At 44.5% G+C, this 18,461-nt stretch overlaps 1 protein-coding gene across 1 annotated transcript; it reads left to right on the forward strand.

Moving 5' to 3' along the window:
- Positions 1–670: 670 nt before the first annotated feature.
- On the forward strand, positions 671–17,820 carry traf3 (TNF receptor-associated factor 3). The gene is made up of 14 exons (XM_089004777.1): positions 671–1,109; positions 6,632–6,788; positions 6,859–7,024; positions 7,093–7,144; positions 8,334–8,438; positions 8,507–8,671; positions 8,753–8,833; positions 9,014–9,088; positions 10,534–10,626; positions 10,709–10,849; positions 14,818–14,989; positions 15,072–15,415; positions 16,323–16,514; positions 17,357–17,820. The coding sequence occupies exons 2-14, from the start codon at positions 6,635–6,637 to the stop codon at positions 17,390–17,392; spliced, it is 1,776 nt and encodes a 591-aa protein (XP_088860903.1). The 5' UTR covers positions 671–1,109; positions 6,632–6,634; the 3' UTR covers positions 17,393–17,820.
- The last annotated feature ends 641 nt before the right edge of the window (positions 17,821–18,461 follow it).

Below are 18,461 nucleotides of genomic sequence, written 5' to 3' on the forward strand. Positions count from 1 at the left end.
GATACTGTGACTAGTGACCTTGAGTTTTGAAAAGTGCTTAGAATATAATAATCATAATATATTTCTTTTATAAGTGCCTTTCAAAACCTTCAAGGTCACTTTACAGTCACAAGATCAGTTTTTCTGTGGGTGAGCAGCGGCAGCCACACGCGGCAGCATTCCCTCAACCCAGAAGTAACTTAAATAGATAGAAAGCTAGCTAGCTATCCAATCGTTAGCCAACAGATACCTAGCTAGATAGTGAATAGCTAGCTAGCCAGCCAGATAGAAATGAAATATTATATTTTGGAAAGTGCTTATAACTTAAATGTATTATTATTATTGTAGTTTTTGATGCATGACGTCATATGTTGCCGTGAGGATAACTCTTTTAGGGAAAAATCCGTAAAAAAAAAGGCTTTTGTGGGTTTATTAGCTATCTAGCTAGCTTTCAATCTATATGAGTTATTCCGGGTTGACTCAACGCTAGCGCGTGTGGCTGCCACTGCTCACCCAAAGAAAAAAAACTGATCCCGTGTCTGTAAAGTAACCTTGAGAGTTTTTAAAAGCGCTTATAAATGAAATGTATTATTATTATTTATGAAGTGAACCCGATTTCGAGGCTCATTGGGTGAAGACAATTGCAGCCAATCACAACGTCTCCTGATGACATCACCCCCTGACGATCGCGGGAATTTGAAAATATTTATTAAAAAACTCAAATATAAATCAACGATATCAATAAGTTAAAATGGGGGTTTATGAATAAAATGCGGTATCTTTTTGGGTTGAAAAAAACGCGGAGAAAATTGAAAAAAAGGTCGCGCTCGCATATTGGATGGGAGACGGCGCCCCCTGGTGGCCACGGCGGCGGGGGATTTCCTGGGCGGAAGCGGCGGAGGCGGAGGGGGTTTCCACTGCTGACCCGAGCGCCGTACCTCGCCGCAGTGTCCGCGACGCCTGCTGCCGGAGCTCCGTCAACGTTCGCGACCTTCCCCGGCCCAGAAGACGACAAAGGCGGCGAGGAGAGCGCAGGAAGCCTCGGCGGACGAGGACCATGAAGAGGCGAGCGGCAGGTCGGCGGTTCGTATCCCGCAGAGAGGCGCTGAGGAGCGGCTGAGTTGATTCATGTGAGTCGGCAAACGAGCGCCTCGAAGCTTCGCTTGTTTTGGTTGTTTCGTTGTATTTTTTAACATGTCGCGGCTGTTGAGCGCGCCGCGGACTTTGAAGTGTGCGCGTGAAGCGATTCCCAGGTTCAATGAGCTTGAATCGCTCGTAACGAAGCCGCCGATGCTAACCGCGTTAGCATCGGCGGCAGCCTGTAAACAGAAGCCTGGATCAGACGCGATTAATCGAACTCTGAGCGATAGGGAACTCAGACGAAAGAAACAACAAGGGACGTGACAACATTTTTCAATAATAATTCAGCACACATTTTATAATACCATATTTAAGTGCATTTAGATAGCTTCCAAACGATGTCTAGATTATTGTTCTATGACAAATAATAAGGAAATAATGGAATTTTTAATTTTCGATATATGAGGAGATTTTCTGTCCGCAATTACACAGTGAAAATCTGTGACCGAGTTCGTTATCACAGTTTAAACGATCATAACTTTTTTCATTTTTGGCAGTTCTTAACGAGTAAGGAAGCATTTGAAAGCTTGAAATTCGCAACAACAACAGAAAACACAAGGAAAGATTACAAATACAGTAAAGTCTCGTTATATCGATATTCAAGGGAGTCCGAAAAAATATCGATATAACCGGGACTATCGATATATCCGACCCTGTTTGCATGTAATTTTCTCCGTGCGTGCATAGAAATAGTATCGGTATAACCGGGACTATCGATATATCCGATATCGATATAACGAGACTTTACTGTATAAATGAGCAAATATTAACGATCGAATGCAAGCAGATTTTGATCAGAAATCCAAAATGGCTGTCACTGAATACTAGAATGAGGTGATGAATGAGGTGATACCGGTGGAAGTGGGGCGATCAGGCCAGTCGTTAGTCAGAACGACAGGAACTATCAGTGGAGCAGCTGCAGGGAGTAGTCCTCTGCTCCCCCCAACCTGAGAGCAGGGACCCATCATAGCAGAGCCATGTCTGGACAGTAGGGATATATATATATATATAGGGACTAAACTACCAGTAAGACTTTAGTTTGCTGACGAAGTTTCTTGGATAAGAAGCGAAACGTCCGACACCTTCAAAGAAGTCCAGATGACGGCTGAAGAAACCTTTTCATCGATGGACCACTCCTGTACCACAGAGAGCTTACACAGACGTATATATGCTAATGCTTCTGTTTGTGTTAGCAAAAATATCGTAAACTTCAACCCATTTTTTTCCCGTTTCTCGTTGTCGTATTGGGAAATTTTAAGACCCAGCATGGTAACGCGCAATATGTCATCATGAGCTGTATAGCTTGGAAAATCCCACCAAAAACCATGACGTACTTCACAAAAATGCAATCTTATACGACTGCGAGTACAGATTGCGCTCAGTTCACTGGACAGAAACAATTGCGGTGGAATACAGTGAGACGTCAACTTACGAACTTAATTGGTTCCCAGACAGAGTGTGTAAGGTGAAAAGTGTGTATCTCCCAAAAAAAAATTCCCATAGGAAACCATTAAAATGGGAATAATCCGTTCCCGGGTTTCCATAAAATATACTTTTCAACTAAATAAGCCTTAAAACTACACACAACATACCTTATTCTATTTATAATAAATGTGCTATTTTATTGTAATGAAAGAAATACACTGCATTGTATCATAAAGTCACTTTATTTACATTTGTGATGGTCATTTATAGCTTGATAGAATGGCGTTGGAGGTCGAAGGTCAAAGGGAATTGCTGTTTGGAAAGAGAGACGCATTACATGAGGACTGTAATTAAAGAAATAAACCGTGCTGGAAAATAAAGTTTTATTGACCTTTTTGATGGTCGTTGATGGCTTAATTTTCATAAATTTGACGTTTGTAAGACTAAAAGTTTGTAAGTTGAGGTGTTTGTAAGTTGAGGTCTCACTGTATAGCAAACTGTAGCGTACCTAGATTTTGTAATCCAAACAAAATGGTGTCCGATGAATCGTTAGGATCATCGACAGTGACGTAGATTTAATAGAAAATATATTTCATTCCATAAAATACGTCTTGCAGGTGTAGGTGACTCTTAGAATTTATTTTCACAAAATAACAACAACAAAAAGCAATAAAAGCCGCAGCATTTCACAGTTTTACACGACAAATAAAATGACTACGAGTGATGCGTCGTTCGCGAACGAACCGGCTTTTAGAGCTGTCTGTTTGAAGTGAATGGCTGGAGGGAGCCGCGAAAGGAGCCGATTCCGCAACCCCTTTGGTAAAAGTCGCACGTGATTGGTCAAATCTGTGGTAGAAGACACACACACACAAGCGATCGCACATACACACAGGACGTTGATTATGTTGTGGGTCATTTTTACCAGTATGTAAAAATCCACACAAAACTGTCAAATAATAGGTGACATCGGCAGCTATCTAGCTATCCATCTTTTAGCTATCTGGCTAGCTAGCTAACTATTAGCTATGTTGTGTTGATAGCTGACGTTGATTTGTTGTGGGTCATTTTTACCTGTATGTAAAACTCTACACAAAACAGTTAAATAATAGGTGACTTCTACAGCTATTTATCTGGCTAGCTTTTAGCTAGCTAGCTAGCCAGCTATTAGCTATCTATTATTGATATCTGATGTTGATTATGTTGTGGGTCATTTTTACCTGGATGTAAATATCCACACGCAACAGTCAAATAATAGGTGACATCAGCAGCTATCTAGCTATCCATCTTTTAGCTATCCGGCTAGCTAGCTAGCTATTAGCTATCAATTATTGATATCTGACATTGATTATGTTGTGGGTCATTTTTACCTGAATGTAAACATCAACACAAAAGAGTCAAATAATAGGTGACATCTACAGCTATTTAGCTGGCTAGCTTTTAGCTATATGGCTAGCTAGCTCGCTACTAGCTAACTATTATTGATAGCTGACGTTGATTATGTTGTGTGTCATTTTTACCTGGATGTAAAAATCCACACGCAACAGTCAAATAATAGGTGACATCAGCAGCTATCTAGCTATCCATCTTTTAGCTATCCGGCTAGCTAGCTAGCTATTAGCTATCAATTATTGATATCTGTCATTGATTATGTTGTGGGTCATTTTTACCTGAATGTAAACATCAACACAAGAGTTAAATAATAGGTGACATCTACAGCTATTTAGCTGGCTAGCTTTTAGCGATATGGCTAGCTATCACGTTATTAGCTATCTATTATTGATAGCTGACATTGATTATGTTGTGGGTCATTTTACCTGTATGTAAAAATCTACACAAAACAGTCAAATAACATATCGGTAACATCTGCACCTATGTAGCTGGCTAACTTTTAGCTATTTGGCTAGCTAGTTGGTTATCTATTAGCTACTCAAATAAATTGAAAGCTAGGCGACTAGCTCGAAGATGATTAGTGGCTGGACAGATGACTAATAGCTAGCTATTAGCTATCTAACTAACTAGCGAACTAGCTATCTTTTAGTCATCTGTTAGCTAGATAGCTTTTTATCCATTTGAGTGACTTCGGGGTTGAGTGAACGCTGGCGCGTGTGGCTGCCCCTGCTCACCCACAGAAAAACATCCTATGACCGTAAAGTGACCTTGAGAGTTTTGAAAGGGGCTTAGAAATTAAATGGAAGATAAATAAAGTCACATAAATGTTAAAAATGATATAGTGTATTATATATTTTTGGAAATAAAATAATGTGTTAGTTTTGAACAGTAGCCCAAATGGAACTGTATCGTGCCTCTTTGCAATTTTTGGATGATGATACTAGTGCAGCGTGTTCGACCGGAAACAAATTCCTTGTGTGTTCTACATACTTGGCAATAAAGATGATTCTGATTTTTAGTGAGACGAGCCAAAAGAACCGACTCTTTAAAAAGAGCCGTAATTCCCATCAGTAGTGACGACGCAAGATGTCCGCTGCGGCGCCTTTCTTCCTTTTCTTTGCCAAGAAGTGACAGCTTCAAAAATACCAACCGCTGATCCCTTCCTCACTTCCCAAAACATTTTGACACCGGTTTCATCAGAACGGGCTGAAACTTTGGCGAAAATGTCGCCTTTTCGGGTTGTTGAAGATTTTGCAATCAAACCAGAAAGTCCTCACAGGGAAAGATGCGCCGATGATTTCATGTGGGTGGAGCTCCCTCTAGTGGACAACGTGTGCAAGGACACTATTTGCGATGACTCCCAACACTGTCTACTACTACTACTACTACTACTACTACTACTGCTACTACTACTACTACTAATAATAATAATAATAATAATAATAATAATAATAATAATCCTCAGCATCATCATCACAATAATAATAATAATAATAATAATAATAATAATAATAATAATAATAATATTAATGATAATAATAATAATAATACATTTGATTTCTGCCTTTCAAGTGAGTGCCTTTCACTTTACAGTCACAGGATCAGTTTTTCTGTGGGTGAGCAGCGGCAGCCACACGCTCCAGCGTTCACTCAACCCGGAAGTAACTCAAATAGATAGAAAGCTATCTAGCTAACAGATGACTAAAAGATAGCTAGTTCGCTAGTTAGATAGCTAATAGATAGCAAATAGATAGCTGGCTAGGTAGCCAGATAGCTAGTTAGATAGCTAAATAGCCAATTAGATAGCTAGCTGGGTAGTAATCAAAATAATCATAATAACCATAATAATAATATTAATAATAATAACAATACATTTGATTTCTAAGTGCCTTTCAAAACTCTCATGGTCACTTTACAGTCACGGGATAAGTTTTTCTGTGGGTGAGCAGCGGCAGCCACACGTGCCAACGTTCACTCAACCCGAAAGTAACTCACATAGATAGAAGGCTATCCAATAGATAGCAAATAGCTAGCCAGTTAACTAGCTAGATAAATAAATCAAGAAATATTGAGTGAACGCTGGCGCGTGTGGCTGCCGCTGCTCAACCGCAGAAAAACTTATCCTGTGACTGTAAAGTGTCTTTGAGAGTTTTGAAAGGCGCTTATTAATGAAATGTATGATGATGATGATTATTATTAAATGCAGAATTTTTCTCCCTTGCAACATAAACGGTAGACAATAGCATCATTGGCAACGATATTTTAGTGTTAGCTTTTCCGCTAAGGTGCTCACGAATGTGCAATTTGATTGCTAGCTAGCTAGCTAGCTAGCTGGATGGATGAGCTTGGAATGTCACAAGTTTGATTTGCTTTCTTGGGTTGAATAAAATGATGTGGTGGGCCAGATTTGGCCCCCGGGCCTTGACTTGGACACCTCTGATGTAAGGGATTAGCCAAAAATTAGCTGAATAGAAAGAGAGCTTGCCATCTTGCTCGTGAGTTAGCTTGATCGCCAGCTAACGCGATTGCTAGCTAGCTTGATATGTTTCTCGCTAGCTGGAGAGATGAGCATGGAATTTCACCTCTTTCTTGGGCCGAATAAATTAATGCGGCGGGCCACATTTGGCCCCCGCGCCTTGACTTTGACACCGGTTCCGTCCGGCATTCCCCGACTGCATTTCTTTGTTTGCGCGCGCAGGTCATGTCAGCCGGACGCAACGTCGACGGGAGGGAGGTGCAGGTTGCCCTCCAGCAGGCGGCGCCCTCCCTGATTCCGCCCCTGTCCGCGGCCCCTCCCATCACCCCGCTGCCCAGCCGAGCGGCCAATCCCTGGCTTCCGAGCGACTCTTCGCAAGGTGATGACGTCACCCGCCAGACGGACGTGCGAGCGGGTGACGTTTACTGACGTGCGCGTGTCGCGTTCAGGCGCGGCGGCGGGCTTCCTGCCGCCGGACGGCGGCTTCACGGATCATTTTGTGGACGTCCCCGAGGAGAAATATCTGTGCGAGTCCTGCCGACTGGTCTTGTGTCAACCTCGGCAGACGGAGTGCGGACATCGCTTCTGCCAGACCTGCATCGCGCACATCCTTGGGTGAGAACGGCCGGTCGCCGCCAAGCGAGCGAGCGGCGCTAACGCGGGTGTGTTTGTGCGCTTGGCAGCCGCCCCAACCCCGTGTGCCCGGCCGACATGGAGCCCCTGTTCAGCAACAAGGTGAGCGCGTCAAGGCGCGGACGCCCGATCGCTGGCTAAACGATTGCCGACGCCTAATCGGCAACTAAACGATCGCCAACGCCCGATCTCCGACACCCGGTCTACACGATCGCCCGCTAAACGATCGCCGGCTAAATGATCGCAACTAAATCGCAGACGCCCGATCACCGACGCCCAATCGCTGACGCCCGAACGCCAAAACGATCGCCACCTAAATGATCGCAGACGCCCGATCTCCGACACGTGATCGCTGGCTAAACGATCGCCGGCCAAATGATCGCCGGCCAAACGATCTCCGACACCCGATCACCGACACCCGATCTACACGATCGCCGGCTAAACGCTCGCCGGCTAAACGTTCGCCGGCTAAATGATCGCAACTAGATCGCAGACGCCCAATCGCCGACGCCCAATCGCTGACGCCCAATCGCTGACGCCCGAACGCCAAAACAATCGCCACCTAAAGGATCGCAGACGCCCGAACGCCAAAACGATCGCCACCTAAATGATCGCAGACGCCCGATCTCCGACACGTGATCGCTGGCTAAACGATCGCCGGCCAAATGATCGCCGGCCAAACGATCTCCGACACCCGATCACCGACACCCGATCTACACGATCGCCGGCTAAACGCTCGCCGGCTAAACGTTCGCCGGCTAAATGATCGCAACTAGATCGCAGACGCCCAATCGCCGACGCCCAATCGCTGACGCCCAATCGCTGACGCCCGAACGCCAAAACAATCGCCACCTAAAGGATCGCAGACGCCCGAACGCCAAAACAATCGCCACCTAAAGGATCGCAGACGCCCGATCGCCGACACCCAATCACTGACGCCCGAACGCCGAAACGATCGCCGGCTAAATGATCGCCAACGCCCGATCGCGACCCCCGATCGCCGACGCCCGATCGCCGAAACGATCGCCGGCTAAATGATCGCCGATGCCCGATCACTGACTAAATGATCGCCAACGCCCGATCGCTGACGCCCGAATGCCGAAGACCGATCGCTGACGCCCGAATGCCGAAGACCGAACGCCGACGCCCGATTGCCGACACCCGAACCCCAACGCCCGAACGCCGACGCCCGAACGCCGACGCCCGAACGCTGACGCCCGATCACCGACGCCCGAACGCCGACGCCCGATCGCCGACGCCCGATCGCCAGCTAAACGATGGACTCTTTCAGATCTTCCGCGACGTTTGCTGCCATCGGGAAATCCTAGCGCTCAAGGTCTACTGTCGCGCCCAAGCCAAAGGCTGCCAGGAGCAGATGAGCCTGCAGCAGATGCCGGTGAGCTCGGCCCCGCCCGCCCCCCGCCGTCCACGTGTCGACCTTTGACCCCCCCCCCTCCCCTCCAGGAACACGCCAACGTGTGCCCCTTCTTCGAGGTGCCCTGCCCGCTGGGCAAGTGCAAGGAGAAGATGATGAGGAAGGACATCCCCGAGCACCTCAGCTGGAAGTGCAAACACCGCGAGAGCACCTGCGACTTTTGCCTGACCAAGATGGCGCTCACTGACCTGCAGGTCGGCCCCCTTTTTGCCCAGCTTGCCGTCGCCGCCGCCCGACCGACCGACTCAGCCTTTTTTTGTGCCTTTGTCCCTCAGAAACACAAGGAGACGATTTGTCCGGCCTTTCCGGTGTCCTGTCCCAATCTTTGCTCCTTCTCGTCGCTGCCGCGGAGCGAGGTCAGAAATCCAACATGGAATCCAAAATGGAATCCAAAATGAAATCCAAAATGAAATCCAAAATGGAATCCAACATGAAATCCAACATGGCGTGCTTGGATGGAGGGAATTGCGCAATTTGATATGGAGATTGTTTGATGGTTTGATGGCTGATGCCTTGCTTGCTTGCTTCCGTCTCAGCTGGCCAATCACCAGCACGAGTGCCCCAAAGCTCAGGTCAGCTGCCCCTTCCAGCGCTACGGTTGCGCCTATCGGGTAAGTCTGCCTCTGGCGCCATCTTCTTTGGTCCTGTGAGTGTGTGCGTGGAATAGGCTAGCACTGGCTATCTATTAGCTATCTGTTCGGCTGACTAGCTGTCTATTAGCTAGCTAGTTAGCTGGTTATCTATTAGCTATCTAGCTGGTTGGCTGATTGTCTATTAGCTCTTGATCCGGTTGGCTGGCTATCTATTAGTCAGCTTCTATCTATTGGCTATCCATTAGCTAGCTAGATACTAGCTAGCTGGATAGATAGCTAATAGATAGCCAGCCGGCTAGCTAGTTATCTGTTAGATATGTATTGGCTAGCTAGTTATCTGGTGATCTATTAGCTATCTAGCTAGTTAGCTGGCTATCTATTAGGTATCTGCCCAGATAGCTGGCTATCTATTAGCTACCTATTAGCTATCTAGGTGGCTGGCTATCTATTGGCTATCTGTTCGGCTGACTAGCTGTCTCTTAGATGTCTATTAGCTAGCTAGATAGTGGGCTATCTATTAGCTATCGATCCACCTTGCTTGCTATCTATTAGCTATCTATTAGATAGCTAGCTGTCTGGCTATCTATTAGCTATCTATCCAGCTAGCGTGTTATCTGTTAGATATCTATTGGCTTTCTCGTTATCTAGCTATCTATTAGCTATCTGTCCAGATAGCTGATTATATGTTAGCTATCTATTAGCTAGCTATCTTACTATCTATTAGCTAGCGAGCTAGATGGCTGACTACCTATTAGCTAGCTAGATAGTGGGCTATCTATTAGCTATCGATCCACCTTGCTTGCTATCTATTAGCTATCTATTAGATAGCTAGCTGTCTGGCTATCTATTAGCTATCTATCCAGCTAGCGTGTTATCTGTTAGATATCTATTGGCTTTCTAGTTATCTAGCTATCTATTAGCTATCTTTCCAGATAGCTGGTTATATGTTAGCTATCTATTAGCTAGCTATCTTACTATCTATTAGCTAGCTAGCTAGATGGCTGACTACCTATTAGCTAGCTAGATAGTGGGCTATCTATTAGCTATCGATCCACCTTGCTTGCTATCTATTAGCTATCTATTAGATAGCTAGCTGTCTGGCTATCTATTAGCTATCTATCCAGCTAGCGTGTTATCTGTTAGATATCTATTGGCTTTCTAGTTATCTAGCTATCTATTAGCTATCTGTCCAGATAGCGGGTTATATGTTAGCTATCTATTAGCTAGCTATCTTACCATCTATTAGCTAGCTAGCTAGATGGCTGACTACCTATTACCTATTTCTATCTATTTGAGTTCTTCCGGGTTGAGTGAACGCTGGCGCATGTGGCTGCCGCTGCTCACCCACAGGAAAACTGCTCCTGTGACCTTGAGAGTTTTGAAAGGCGCTTAGAAATGAAATGTATTATGATTGTTATGATGATTATTAAAATAATGATTTGTGCGTGCGCTTGCGTGTGCAGGCGTTGAGCCAGGAAGTTCGCCAACACGAAGCGGCGAGTGCCAGCGATCACCTGAGGATGATGATGCTGAAGAACGTCTCCTTGGAGAGCAAGGTCGCCTTTCCGTCATCTTCATCCGTTTTTGCAGAGGAATAGTCATCGTTAGGCGCTTTGGTGCGTGCGTGCGTGCGTGCAGGTGGAGGAGGTGAAGGTGGAATTATTGGACAAGTGCAAAGTCGTCCCTGCGGTGAGCTCTCGTCTGTGCGAGGCCGAGAAGCACAACGGCGAGCTGAGGGACAAGCACAGGCACATGGAGCAGAAAGTGGCCTCCATGCAGGTTCGCCCGAAAAACGTCCATCTAAAAAGATGCTAACAGTAAACATGTCATCGGTATCGCGACATGCTAACAGTTAACATATCGGCACTATCGCGACATGCTAACAGTTAACGTGCCGGCGGTATCACGACATGCTAACAGTTAACATGCCGGCGCTATCACGTCATCCTAACAGTTAAGATGTCGGCTGTATCACGACATGCTAACAGTTAACATATCGGCGCTATCGCGACATGCTAACAGTTAAAATGCCGGCGCTATCACGACATGCTAACAGTTAAGATGTCGGCGGTATCACGACATGCTAACAGTTAACATATCGGTGCTATCGCGACATGCTAACAGTTAACGTGTCGGCGGTATCACGACATGCTAACAGTGAACATGCCGGCGCTATCACGTCATCCTAACAGTTAAGATGTCGGCGGTATCACGACATGCTAACAGTTAACATATCGGCGCTATCGCGACATGCTAACAGTTAACGTGCCGGCGGTATCACGACATGCTAACAGTTAACATGTCGGCGCTATCGCGACATGCTAACAGTTAACATGCCGGCGGTATCACGACATGCTAACAGTTAACATATCGGCGCTATCGCGACATGCTAACAGTTAACATGCCGGCGCTATCGCGACATGCTAACAGTGAACATGCCGGCGGTATCACGACATGCTAACAGTTAACATGCCGGCGCTATCACGTCATCCTAACAGTTAAGATGTCGGCGGTATCACGACATGCTAACAGTTAACATATCGGCGCTATCGCGACATGCTAACAGTTAACGTGCCGGCGCTATCACGACATGCTAAAAGTTAACATATCGGCGCTATCACGTCATGCTAACAGTTAAGATGTCGGCGGTATCACGACATGCTAACAGTTAACATATCGGCGCTATCGCGACATGCTAACAGTTAACATGCCGGCGCTATCGCGACATGCTAACAGTTAACATGCCGGCGGTATCACGACATGCTAACAGTTAACATGCCAGCGCTATCACGTCATCCTAACAGTTAAGATGTCGGCGGTATCACGACATGCTAACAGTTAACATATCGGCGCTATCGCGACATGCTAACAGTTAACATGCCGGCGCTATCGCGACATGCTAACAGTTAACATGCCGGCGGTATCACGCCATGCTAACAGTTAACATGCCGGCGCCATCACGACATGCTAACAGTGAACATGCCGGCGGTACCGTGACATGCTAACATTTAGCACGTCGCAATACCTCCGGATGACATTTCTCATTGCATGTACAGTGATACCTCAGCTCACGAACGCTTTAGCTCGCGAACTTTTTGCCTCACGAACATTAAATTCTCCAGAATATAATCTTGGCATATGAACTAGTTTTCGGCGGCCGAAACAAACCACACAGCGCCACGATGGCTGGTGGACTAGTTTTCCACACCCACAGTCTTTGAGTGCAGACAATGTTTGTTATCAAGTGAAGTACTTTTGCTATTATGGGAGCGAAAAAGCCCCCACCGCAGGCTAGCGTTAAGCCGAAGAGGACACAAAAGAAAATGACGGTCGAGCAGAAGAACAACAAACGAGGTATGCGTTTGTGTGACTTAGCGTCCCAGTAGCAATATGCTAAGTCGACCATTGCTACGTGTGGCTATGGGTGTTTCCATGTTGTCTAAGCAACGGTCTCAGGCAATAGAAGAGGTTGAAAAACTTCTGTTGATTTGGGTTAACGAAAAGCAGCGAGCAGGGTACAGTGTGAGTGAGGGTATTATCGCCGAGAAAGCAACTTCACTCGGATATCATCAAGAAATGACTTTATTATACGGTACGGTTTATTTCTTTAATTCCAATACAATAGCACATTTATTATACATAAAATAAGGTATATATTGTGTAGTTTTAAAGGACAAGCGACACCATTTGTTTGTTTCCTAAGTGACATCAGAAAAAGGTTTTATAGCATCTAAAATACCCCAAAAACACAGGCTGATATTTTTAGTCAAATGCAAAACACCAATAAAAATGACTTTCTTCTTCTTCTTTTCCTTTCGGCTTTTCCCTTCAAGGGGTCGCCACAGCAAATCAGTGTCCTCCATCTTTAAGTGTCCAGTGTTGGGTATTTTAGATGCTATCAAACGTTTTTATGATGTCAGTTAGGAAACAAAAAAGTCGGTTGTCCTTTAAGGCTTATTGAGTAGAAAACTATGTTTTTTGGGGACCTGGGAACAGATTATTCTCATTTTAATGGTTTATGGGAAATAAATGTTTGGAAGAAGAACTTTTTAACTGATTTCTTTAATTACAACACAATAGCACATTATAAAGTATATTTTGTGTAGTTTCAAGGCTTATTTAGTAGAAAATAATGTTTTTTGGGGACCTGGGAACGGATTATTCTCATTTTAATGGTTTCTTATGGGAAATAAATGTTTGGAAGAAGAACTTTTTAACTTATTTCTTTAATTACAACACAATAGCACATTATAAAGTATATTTTGTGTAGTTTTAAGGCTTATTTAGTAGAAAATAATGTTTTATGGGGACCTGGGAACGTGATTATTCTCATTTTGATGGTTTCTTATGGGAAATAAATGTTTGGAAGAAGAACTTTTTAACTTATTTCTTTAATTACAACACAATAGCACATTATAAAGTATATTTTGTGTAGTTTCAAGGCTTATTTAGTAGAAAATAATGTTTTTTGGGGACCTGGGAACGGATTATTCTCATTTTAATGGTTTCTTATGGGAAATAAATGTTTGGAAGAAGAACTTTTTAACTTATTTCTTTAATTACAACACAATAGCACATTATAAAGTATATTTTGTGTAGTTTCAAGGCTTATGTAGTAGAAAATAATGTTTTTTGGGGACCTGGGAACGGATTATTCTCATTTTAATGGTTTCTTATGGGAAATAAATGTTTGGAAGAAGAACTTTTTAACTTATTTCTTTAATTACAACACAATAGCACATTATAAAGTATATTTTGTGTAGTTTCAAGACTTATTTAGTAGAAAATAATGTTTTATGGGGACCTGGGAACGGATTATTCTCATTTTGATGGTTTCTTATGGGAAATAAATGTTTGGAAGAAGAACTTTTTAACTTATTTCTTTAATTACAACACAATAGCACATTATAAAGTATATTTTGTGTAGTTTCAAGGCTTATTTAGTAGAAAATAATGTTTTATGGGGACCTGGGAACGGATTATTCTCATTTTGATGGTTTCTTATGGGAAATAAATGTTTGGAAGAAGAACTTTTTAACTTATTTCTTTAATTACAACACAATAGCACATTATAAAGTATATTTTGTGTAGTTTCAAGGCTTATTTAGTAGAAAATGATGTTTTATGGGGACCTGGGAACGGATTATTCTCATTTTGATGGTTTCTTATGGGAAATGAATGTCAAAAGTCAGCTATTTAAAATTGCATTTTTTGTGTAGCTCTCACTCTTGTTTCTATTTATAATTGTATTTTATTTATTACCAATTTAATTGGTTCCCAGACAGAGTGTGTAAGGTGAAAAGTGTGTATCCCAAAAATCAATTTCCCATTGGAAACCATTAAAATGAGAATAATCCGTTCCCAGGTCCCCATAAAACATTATTTTCTACTAAATAAGCCTTAAAACTACACAAAATATACTTTATAATGTGCTATTGTGTTGTAATTAATGAAATAAGTTAAAAAGTTCTTCTTCCAAACATTTATTTCCCATAAGAAACAATTTTCTAAGTCTTAAAACTACACAAAATTTGCTATGGTATTATACTGAAAGAAATAAACTGTACCGTATAATAAAGTCGTTTTATTTACGGTGATTTGGCTTCATGGAATGGAGTGGCCGCTTTCATCAATATTAAACCAGTGTTTGAAATAACGTCTGCTTCTGATTGGCTGCCGTGTCGAGTATGCAATTTGCCAAACGAACGCTCATTGGCCCCGCCCTCTTGTTTCCGGCATCTTTGTAGAAGGTGATGAGCGCCCACTCGGAGAAGCTCCTGGAGGTGGAAGTGGAGCTGCGCTCGCTGGCTTCGCTCAGGGACGAGCTGGACAAGGTCCGGCTGTCGCTGGACGCCGTCCGCAGCAGGTTGGGCGCGCTGGAGCAGGGAGGACGCGCCGCCGCTGGAACGGTCACCCTGGGTTAGCGGCGGCTAATTTCGTTAGCCTCCAACGCCCTTGCGGATGTTTCTTATCCTCTTGGTTTGTGATTTTTTTTTTTTAGCCTCGCTGGAGACGCAGCAGAACCGTCAAGGCGACATGCTAAGCGTGCACGACATCCGCCTGGCCGACATGGACCTGCGTTTCCAGGTTCTGGAGACGGCGAGCTACAACGGGACGCTCATCTGGAAGATCCGCGACTACAAGCGGCGGAAACAGGAAGCGGTGGCGGCCAAGACGCTGTCGCTCTACTCGCAGCCCTTCTACACCGGATACTTTGGCTACAAGATGTGCGCCCGCGTCTACCTGAACGGCGACGGCATGGGCAAGGGCACCCACCTGTCACTCTTCTTCGTCGTCATGCGCGGCGAGTACGACGCCCTCCTGCCGTGGCCGTTCAAACAGAAGGTAGCGCGAAGCGCGGCCGGGGAGAACCCTCGCTCATCCGCAGTATTGCCACATGCTAACAGTTAGCATGTCGGCTATATCGCCACATGCTAACAGTTAGCATTTCGAGCTATACCACCGACATCTTAACTGTTAGCATGTTGTGATACCGCTAGCATGCTAACTGTTAGCATGTCGCGATACCGCCAGCATGCTAACTGTTAGCATGTCACGATATCATGACATGCTAACTGTTGGGATGTCGCAATACCCGCCGACATCCCAACAGTTAGAATTTTGTCGGTATCGTGACATGCTAATGGTTAGCATGCCGGCGGTCTCGTGACATCCTAACAGTTAGCATGACGGCGTTATCGCGACATTCTAAGTGTTAGCATGTCGGCTCTATCGTGACATGCTAACACATTGCATGTCACGATACCGACAGCATGCTAACTGTTAGCATGTCGGCGGTATCATGCCAGTGGTCTCTGCGGTATCGCGACACGTTAACAGCTAGCATGTTGGCTCTATTGCAACATGCTAACAGTTAGCATGCCGGCGGTATCACAACATGCTCACTGTTCACGTGTCCTGATACAGACAGCACGTCTGCGGTATCATGCCGGCAGTCTCGCAACATCTTAACAGTTAGCATGACGGTGGCAGCAAATAGCTAGCAAATGATAAAAATAATACTAATAATAATACATTACGTGCAGTATTGCGACATGCTAACAATTATCATGTCCCTGGTATCGCAACATGCTAACTGTTAGCATGTCGGCAGTATCACAACATACTAACAATTAGCATGTCGGTGGTATGGCAACATAGTAACAATTAGCATGTTGGCAATATCTCCACATGCTAACAGTTAGCATCCTTCCTCCAAGTTCTTCACGTTGCGCCCGCCCGTGTGCGTCAGGTGACCCTGATGCTGATGGACCAGGGTCCGGCGCGCAAGCACCTGGTGGACGCCTTCAAACCGGACCCCAACAGCAGCAGCTTCCGCCGGCCCGCCGCCGAGATGAACATCGCCTCCGGGTGTCCGCTTTTTGTCTCTCAGAGCGTCTTGGAGTCCGCCAGCTACACCAAGGACGACACCATCTTCATTAAGGTTCCGCCCCACGACAAAAAAAAAAGCCTACTAAAACATCATAACTCTGTTTACAATGAATCACTTTACATGGTGGCCCATTTTTGCTGACTGATATTACACATGAGTTTGATTGGGATTGGTTGATTCGGGACACACCCACACACCCCGGGCAAAGCTGGGGTGTGCACACTTTTGCAAACACATTCGTTCCCCTGCTCAGGGGATTTTTTTTGTAGTGGACTTGTAAAGATTACATTTTATATTTCTGCGGCTGGGGGCTATGTTGGTCTCCATTGCAATCTTCAAGTCAAGTAAGGAAACTAGCTAGCTAGCTAGCTAGCTACTTAGCTATTAATAATAATAAGCATAATAAATTTCATTTCTCAGCACCTTTCAAAACTCTCAAGGTCACTTTACAGCCAGCGTTCACTCAACCCCGAAGTAACTCAAATAGATAGAAAGCTAGCTAGCTAGCTAATAAATAGGTAATAGCCAACAGCTAGACAGCTAATAGCTATCTATATAGCTAGCATGCTATTAGCTATAAAGCTAGCTAACCAGCTATTTGAGTCATATTAGCTAGCTAGCTATCTATTAGCTATCTAGCTATTTATTAACTATAGCTATATATTAGCTAGCTAGCTTTCGATCTTTTTGAGTTATTCCATGTTGAGTTTTGACAGGCGCTTAGAAATTAAATGTATTATTATGATGATGATGATTATTAGTATTATTTCTTATTATCTAATATTATATAATTATACTATTACTTATTGATTTATTAATCACCAGAAATTGACACTTGGACAGGGGGTGCTTAGACTTTTGATACCCGTTGATCTGATATTGTGTGTCGCTAGGTTACCGTGGATACTTCCGACCTTCCTGATCCATGACCGTGTGCCGTGCGACTCGGCCACGCCCGCCCGGCGACAGAGGGGGAGGAGCCCAGTCCGGGTGACCAATGGCAGGCGGGCGTGTCTTCTTCTTCTGATTTGCTGGCATGTTTAGCGGGCGATGGCGTGCGCCGCGACTCTCGACGCGGTCGCCGCTGGTTATCGATGCTGTGCATTGAGCCTGACTTCCCGTTTGGCAAGGCATGCTGGGAAATCTACGCCCGGAGTCGTGGAAAGCTGCGTTGGCGTGGGGTTGGGGGTGCCCTCGACGTGGCGGCGGGACGCGAACGTGGAAGTCGGGCGCGTGGACTCGCCGGCTTCTTCCGTGGGACTTTTTGGACGCCGAATGACAGAAAAGACTTTCTCGTGTTGTTTTTGTTGTTGTGGTCGGCGGGAATAAAGGAAATTCCCTTCCAGGCGTTCCATGACTTACCTCTTTTTCCACAGTGTTTTTTATGTTTATTTTTTTCACGGCGTGCACGTTGTTCAGCCCGCCTCATTTATATTTATTTGGAAGAAGCAGTTCTTGAAAGAAAGGTTGCTATCTATTCGCTAGCTTTTAGCTATCTATTAGCTATATATATATATATAGCTAACTATTAGCTATTTAGCTAGCTCACCAGCTATTTGAGTCATTAACAAAACAAAACACAACAACACATTAGCTAGCCATATATTCGATATCTAGCTATCTATTGGCTATATAGCTATATATTAGCTAGCTAGCTAGCTTTCTATCTTTTTGAGTTATTCCAGGTTGAGTGAACGCTGGCACGTTTGTCTGCCGCTGCTCACCCAGAGAAAAAATGATCCTGTGACTGTAAAGTGACCTTGAGTTTGAGTTTTGAAAAGGTGCTTCTAATCGAAATTGATTACTATTATTATTATTATATTATCTGGATGGATATCTATTAGTTGGCCAATGCTAGCAGCTAGCTACTAGGCCACTATATCTCCAGATAGCCATCAGCCAGCCAGACAGCTTACAGTCAGCTAGACAGCTAGCTAGCAACACCTAGCTGTCCAGCTGACTGTAAGCTGTCTGGATGGCTAGTTGTTGGCTATCTAT

The sequence above is a fragment of the Hippocampus bargibanti genome, linkage group LG09 (genome assembly GCF_051943395.1).
Source record: "Hippocampus bargibanti isolate YZ-2025 linkage group LG09, ASM5194339v1, whole genome shotgun sequence".
Taxonomy (NCBI): domain Eukaryota; kingdom Metazoa; phylum Chordata; class Actinopteri; order Syngnathiformes; family Syngnathidae; genus Hippocampus; species Hippocampus bargibanti.

Coding starts and splice junctions, on each gene's coding strand:
- traf3 (XM_089004777.1), top strand. CDS start 6,635: ATGTCAGCCGGACGCAACGTCGACGGGAGGGAGGTGCAGGTTGCCCTC. Junction 7,145..8,333: donor AGCCCCTGTTCAGCAACAAG/GTGAGCGCGTCA, acceptor GGACTCTTTCAG/ATCTTCCGCGACGTTTGCTG. Junction 10,850..14,817: donor AGAAAGTGGCCTCCATGCAG/GTTCGCCCGAAA, acceptor GCATCTTTGTAG/AAGGTGATGAGCGCCCACTC.